Raw genomic sequence first — 6,953 nt, 5'->3', positions numbered from 1 at the left:
ATTGGTTTTCCTTCATTGCTTTTTTTCTTTTTGATTTTAGAATATTACAGAGGCACATGCTTTGGTTACATAATTTGCTTTTGTCCTTTGAGTCAAGGTCACAAGTGTGCTCTTCACCCAAAATGTGTGAATTTTACCAGTTATGTGTGAATTAACCCAACCCCTTCTCCCCCTCCTAACTACTTGCATCCCACTGTGTTGACCCTATGTGCACACAAGCATTGATTGGTTCCAATTTAGTACAGAGTACCTGTGGTGTCTGTTTTTCCATTCTTGCCATACTTCACTTAGAATGGGATCCAGCTCCAACCACATTGTTATAAAGGTGCTAGATCATCTTTTTTTATGGCAGAGTAGTCCTCCATGCTATACATATATTCTGTTAATCTACTGGTGTTTTGGTAATTTACATGTTTTTGTTTCTTTTGAAATAAACAATGGCAGTTATAAGATAATTAAAGACTTAGGGACCAACCAAAGGTGATTTTACTGTCACATTATTTTGTCACCCACAGTACATAATATTCAATCTGAGATTTTTTAGATGTCTCAGGACTTTTGGATCTCCCACTTTGGCTTTTGGAGACAAGGAAGCACAAAAGAGTTATCCAGAATCTGACAGTGGGGAAAGGGAGTTGACCCCTTGACTTCTTTACAACTACTCTTAGGACAGAAATGAATTCTCCATTTGCTCTTTTGATACAGATTCAGCATGCAGATAATCAAGAAATGCATAAAATCATAAACAAAATCCCCGCAGTAGCTTTGTAAGCATTCCAGGTTTTATTTGTTGCGATTTGTAAAATTAATCCATGGGGAAAGATCACACAGATTTGGTATGATTTAAGTACTACAGACGTGAGTCTCAGTTTGCTAATCTCCTTCGTGTTCTAGAAGCTTGGAAAAAAGATTCTCTCTTGTTCTATTTATTAGAAAGCTTCAGACCCATATAATTAATTTAATCAGCATTCTCCCAGAATAATTATCAATATTTCATTTTAACTTTGTATCAAATTATGAAATTGTCCATTCACTGAGATCTTGGGAATCACACAAATCCTGACTGTCCTGCTTCCCTGTTGTGTGATCATGAAAAAGTTAAATCATTTCACCTTCAGGATGGAATCTGCAAAGGTAAGTATAATAACTTACCTAATGAATGGATTCGTTGGGAGAAGTTAAGTACAATGAGCACTCAACGTCTGACACACTATGAGTGCTCAGTAAACGTTAAACCAGTGACAAATCGGTGAGTTATTTTCCAAATGTCCCTGAGAGGTCTCCTAGAAAAAAAGGCTTATTGCGGTGAATGGTAAGGAACTATTAATGAACCCACAAAAGGGATTCACTGGTTGCTCACCGCATAGGAAGCCAATTCTGAGACAAGGAAGATTGTCAAGGAAAAAAGGTTTATTTCAGAGGATGTGCCAACTAGGGTGGAGGGAGGCACAGGCTACCTCAAATCCACCTCCCAGGTTAGGAGGGTTAAGGGGGTGTTAAGGAGGTGAAAATGAATAATGCATAAAGGGAGTGTTGTATTCCTTGTATGTTTAAGTGGAGTGCAGGACTGGAAAGCACAGTGGAGAATCATGCTAATTCATACATCCCATGAACAAATGGTGGGCAAATCCCTCCCCAGGGTGGGGATTTTACTATTATAATGAGCTAGGGGTTATTATTCATTCAGCCTTGTGCGCAAGCTCAGTGGCTCTTGGTCACAGTCTGTGGTGGCATATCCCTTATCTTGACTTTCTCCCGAAATTCTGGTAGAGTAAGGCACTGTATTTATCTCAAGGCCGTAGGGAGGTTCTGCTGCTTTCTGGGGGAAACTCAAATTGTATCAGTGTACAGAAAATTACAAAGTTCTGTTCAGCAGTTTGTACTGAGACCTCTCTGTCTCTTCTCTGCCTTTTCTAAGCTGCCTTTGCAAGGCCACTGGAGCTAAGACTCACTGTTTCACCCCTGTCCAGTCAAGGCCATTTAGCTGGCTGCTTCAGTTCTGATGTGAACATTAGAAACTCCTTTGGAATATGAGTGAACTAGAGAATTGCAGCTCTCAATTCTCACTAGAGAATTGTAACATTTTGTCATGAAACCGGTCACAGAACCAACTTGCTATGCAAACTCCAAGTTTTAATAATTCTATCTCCAGAGAAAAATGGCCGCTCTGCCACCCAGGTCTAGGGAGAATCCCGGGGTTGGGAGGACAATCCTAGACCGCCAATGGGAGCTCCTGGGCGTGGCTGGGCAGATCCGGAAGTTGACCCGCCCGCACCAGCGCCGGAACCCAAGCCCTAAGGCTCCAGTTTCTTCCGCTTCCGTGGGGCGTCTGTGCGGAGTGGACCTGCGTGAACACAGCTTCCGGCCGACTGAGCGGTTCTTTGAGCTGATTCTAGCGAGGCTTAGTTTCGGCGTGGACGAAATAGCTGTGGTGTTTGTAGGGACCCTGGCGTGGCCGGACGCGCCTGGCTATGTGGAGGCTGCTTGCTCGCACCAGTTCGTCGCTCCTGCGGGTGCCTTTGTCAGGTTAGAAGTCCCTTTGGGGCTCTAAAAAAAGACTTTACCCTTTTCCTCCCGGCCCTCCAGTGTCCAAAGACGACTCTGCATATACTTGCTGAAGCGCTGGCTTGAGGCTTCTCTATGCCACAGCCCCTCCACCATTCGTGCAAAAGGGTCACGGCCTGATGTGGGGGTTGCTGCCCAGGGACCCTGCCGGCCTCTTCAGGGGGGCCTGCGCCTGTGAGCCCATAAAAAGTCTCCGTCAGGATTTAAATACCTTTTGCCAGGTTGTACCAGGCCCCGGTTTAACGTGATTTGTCTTTGTAGATTCTTGGGCAGCCCTGCCCGCCAGCGCTGGCATAAAGACGCTGCTCCCAGTGCCATCTTATGAAGGTGAGAGCTTATCTTTTTCCTTTCTAAAGTTTTTTTCCTGATGGAATTTAGCAGAGAGTAGGAGAAGTCATAGGAGTGTTCTTGGGATTCATATATCCCCATTCATTCCTTAATTAAAAATGTATTGAGCGCCTACTATATTGCCAAGCATTGTTCTGAACAATGAGATAAATAAAAGGTCCCTGCTTTTATGGAGCGAATGTGTAATAGAATAGGTTCTCTAAGGCCTATCACAGGTTATGGCCCATAGTCCACTGGGCCAGGGCTAATTGGCCTCAAATCTGGACTTTAGATGTTCTCTCCAAATAACGTTACATATATGCAGCCATTTAACATTATTGAAAAGAATTAATTTGTTAAATATAGATTTAAGATAAGCAACACTTTTGTACACCTAATTTACCATTTTTTAAAATATACTGAAAATGTCAAAAAATGAATGGGGCCTGGACATCTGTCTTCTACCTATAGTTGTTAAGCCACTGTATTTTCTGGAAGTTGATTTTGACTTGTAGGTGAAAGAAAGCATGACTCTGTGGCTGCATATAGAAGTGCAGGGAAGGGGAGACAGTTTCTGAACTGTGGTAGTGATAGTAATAAATTTGATTTTTTTGTTTGTTTGTTTTATATTTGTCTCCATCATAAAGCCATGCTCGTGTCACTATAGAAATTTTTAGTGGGCTTACAAGTTAATTTTTTCCCCTAATTGTCAAGTAAAGATCATAAAGATGTCACGTGTCTGGCCTGAAGAAGAAAAAGCATTGATCAAAGGACTCATAGGTTGTAAGTTTCTCAACAAGAATGTGATAGAACTGGAGAATTTATTTCACGTACAAATAGTCTTCCCACTACCCTCATTAATATTCAGAGAGGCAGTGATGTATTTTTTTTTAAGTGTCATGCTGTCTGTTTTTACTGTTTAAGTTGATGGCACCCTAAACCAAATTATAAAATGTTTCAAGGCCTCAGGTTCCTCTTCTATAATATGGAGGTTAAAAATATTATTTGCCTAATATTCTGCTGCTTGGCATGGGCAATAGTGATGTACGTTAATGCATTCACTTTCTGATAATTCACTGATCTGTATATTTTTTATTTGATTCTTATTTTATGTGAATTAGACTTTTAAAAGTTGAAAAATTATAAAAAGCCCTTAAAAAAAAAAAGCCTAGAAGGTTGTCTTAAAGATTAAATGCAATAATGATATCCAAACACCTGTTATAATATTGAGCACAAAGTCAGTGATTAGTAAATACATTTTGATTCAAAGTTAAAACTTTACTACCTTCTAAGGTTTAGAAACATTTGCATTAACCATTGTCATAGCCAAAAAAATTCCAGTGCACTAAAAGCATCCACAAGAATAATGTACCTTTGGGCCAGGCACAGTGGCTCACACTTGTAATCTTAGCACTTGGGAGGCCAAGGCGGAGGATTACTTGAGCAAGAGTGAGATGCCATCTCTACTAAAAGTAAAAAATTAGCCAGGTGCCCTTTTGGGTGCCTGTAGTCCCAGCTACTTGGGAGGTTGAGGGAGGAGGATCACTTGAGCCCAGGAGTTTGAGGTTATTGTGAGCTAGGCTGATGCCATAGCATTCTGGCCTGTGCAACAGAAGCAGACTGTGTCCAAAAAAAAAATATATATATATATATGCCTTTGCAACTTTTCAGGGGTGACTTTAAGCATTTCACCTGATTGTTTTCTTTCTAAGAAAGTGGGTCCTTTGAGCTTGTTGTTTTACTTATTCTTGATTGTCTGTGCTCCTTTTAGATGTTTCTATTCCTGAAAAGCCCAAGCTTAAATTTGTTGAAAGGGTACCACTTGTGCCAAAAGTAAGACGAGAACCTAAAAACTTGAGTGACATACGAGGACCTTCCGCTGAAGCTACTGAGTTCACAGAAGGCAATTTTGCAATCTTGGTGAGTTTAACATCAAGCAACTACAAGGTGGAAGCTAGGGATTAACAAATCTCATACTCTTTGAGTTAATTCTAGTCTGTTCCTCTACAGTTCTTATTAGAACTGCCATCAGTGCTGTTTAAACTGATGTGGGCCAGGTGTGGTCGCTCAAACCTATAATCCTAGCACTTTGGAGGGCCCAGATAGGAGGATAGCTTGAGGTCAGGCGTTCAAGGTCTGAGCAACATAGAGAAACCCCCATCTCTACAAAAAATAGAACAATTAGCTGGATGTGGTGTTGCACACCTGTAGTCCTAGCTACTCAAGAGGCTGAGGCAGGAGGATTGCTTGGGCCCAAGAGTTCAAGGTTGTAGTGAGCTATGAGGTTTAGCCAAGGCAACAGAACCCAATCTCACAAAATAAAATAAATAAACATGCAGAGAGGATACTGAGTATCCAGTAAATATTTGAGTTTTTCTATATATAAAGTAGAGTAAAGTAATGTTAAAGCAGGAGAAGGAAGAAGCTACCTAATTTGTCCTATAATTAGACCCTGAGATCTTTTTAAGCCTCTGGTAAAACTATCCATGACTTAGGATGTGGCCATCCTAAGTTAGTTAAGTAGCATCCATGAAGGCTACATACATGGGTGTGCACTATGATTTATTTTCCATCAGGTAGTCCAAGTGATAATTCTAAAGTCCTCTTCACACAACCTCCATGATCAGCTGCTGCTGACCTCAGAACCTCATGCCCACTTTCCCCTTCCTTTCTTTACTCTAGCCACACTGGCTTCTACTCACCTCGTCAGTCCTCTGCTGTGTCAGGGCTTCCACATAAGCCCTTCCTCTATCTGGAACACATCAGCTCCTTCCCCTTGACTAGTCCTTATTCTGGCCTCAGCCTTAAATATCACTTCAAAGAGGCCTTCCCTGACGTTCCACCGAAGTCAGTCTATCCTCCCTCCCCTTTATTTCTGTACCCCTAGACTTTTCCTCCATGGTACTTCCTACAACGTACATATTTATTTTCAAGTAAAGTAAATGAGTGTAAAGCCACAGTTACTGTAAAAGAAGAGACATAGTAGAGCCCATAAGCAATGTCTACATCCCCATGTGTTCCTAATTCTCTCATTCACTTTTAGGCACTGGGTGGTGGTTACCTCCATTGGGGCCATTTTGAGATGATGCGCCTGACAATTAACCGCTCTTTGGACCCCAAGAACATGTTTGCCATATGGCGAGTACCAGCCCCCTTCAAGCCCATAACCCGCAAAAGTGTTGGACAGCGCATGGGGGGAGGCAAAGGTGCCATCGATCACTACGTGACGCCCGTGAAGGCTGGCCGCCTTGTAGTGGAGTTGGGTGGCCGTTGTGAATTCAAAGAGGTACAAGGTTTCCTTGACCAGGTTGCTCACAAGTTGCCCTTCCCAGCAAAGGCTGTGAGCCGAGAAACTCTAGAGGAGATGCGGAAACAGCAAGAGGAACGAGAACGTAACAACCAAAACCCCTGGACCTTTGAGCGCATAGCCACTGCCAACATGCTAGGGATACGGAAAGTACTGAGCCCCTATGACCTGACCCAGAAGGGACGATACTGGGGCAAGTTCTACATGCCCAAACGTGTGTAGTGAGTGTAAGAAATAAAAGGTACGTAGACCATTGAAAGAATCTGTACTTTTATTCCTCTCAGACTACCTTTAAAGTGTTTGGGTAGGTAGCTCTTACATGCTAAGGAAATCGATCTGTGAGCAGGTAGCTCTTACACAAGTAGGAAAAAACCCTGTACATTAAGTAAAATTTAAACATCACCTCAGGATATAGCTTCTCATTGGTTATTCTTAATCCTTTAAAAGATTAAGAAATAAACCTAGATGACTAGTAAGAGCTCTTAGATCTGTGGGCATATAAGATGAACATCTTCCAGACTGAAGCACATGTGTACATTTTCACCTACAATGCAACTCTGACTTAAGGTCTGTAATGCCTGTTAGATGTACACCCCTAGGGAGCTAGTTTCTGTGACACTTTACACACTTTTAGAATAACAAAAACAATGACACAAGTACATAGGGTAATTGATTCAATGTATTTTTATTGATGCCCAGCTACCCATCTTCTCTCAAGGCTGGAAGGGGAGACAGTGGACAATATGGTAAGGAA

At 41.9% G+C, this 6,953-nt stretch overlaps 1 protein-coding gene across 1 annotated transcript; it reads left to right on the top strand.

Moving 5' to 3' along the window:
* The first annotated feature begins 2,364 nt into the window (after nt 1–2,364).
* Nucleotides 2,365–6,458, top strand: MRPL16 (mitochondrial ribosomal protein L16). Its single transcript, XM_003801375.3, has 4 exons — nt 2,365–2,526; nt 2,827–2,892; nt 4,664–4,812; nt 5,936–6,458. The coding sequence occupies exons 1-4, from the start codon at nt 2,472–2,474 to the stop codon at nt 6,419–6,421; spliced, it is 756 nt and encodes a 251-aa protein (XP_003801423.1). The 5' UTR covers nt 2,365–2,471; the 3' UTR covers nt 6,422–6,458.
* Nucleotides 6,459–6,953: the final 495 nt, after the last annotated feature.

The sequence above is a fragment of the Otolemur garnettii genome, unplaced genomic scaffold, assembly GCF_000181295.1.
Source record: "Otolemur garnettii isolate 467f Iridium unplaced genomic scaffold, OtoGar3 scaffold00209, whole genome shotgun sequence".
In the NCBI taxonomy this organism is placed as follows: domain Eukaryota; kingdom Metazoa; phylum Chordata; class Mammalia; order Primates; family Galagidae; genus Otolemur; species Otolemur garnettii.
The sequence above is the reverse complement of the archived record's forward strand: the minus strand, read 5'-3'. Positions and strand labels throughout refer to the sequence as shown.

Coding starts and splice junctions, on each gene's coding strand:
- MRPL16 (XM_003801375.3), top strand. CDS start 2,472: ATGTGGAGGCTGCTTGCTCGCACCAGTTCGTCGCTCCTGCGGGTGCCT. Junction 2,527..2,826: donor CCTGCGGGTGCCTTTGTCAG/GTTAGAAGTCCC, acceptor TTGTCTTTGTAG/ATTCTTGGGCAGCCCTGCCC. Junction 4,813..5,935: donor AAGGCAATTTTGCAATCTTG/GTGAGTTTAACA, acceptor ATTCACTTTTAG/GCACTGGGTGGTGGTTACCT.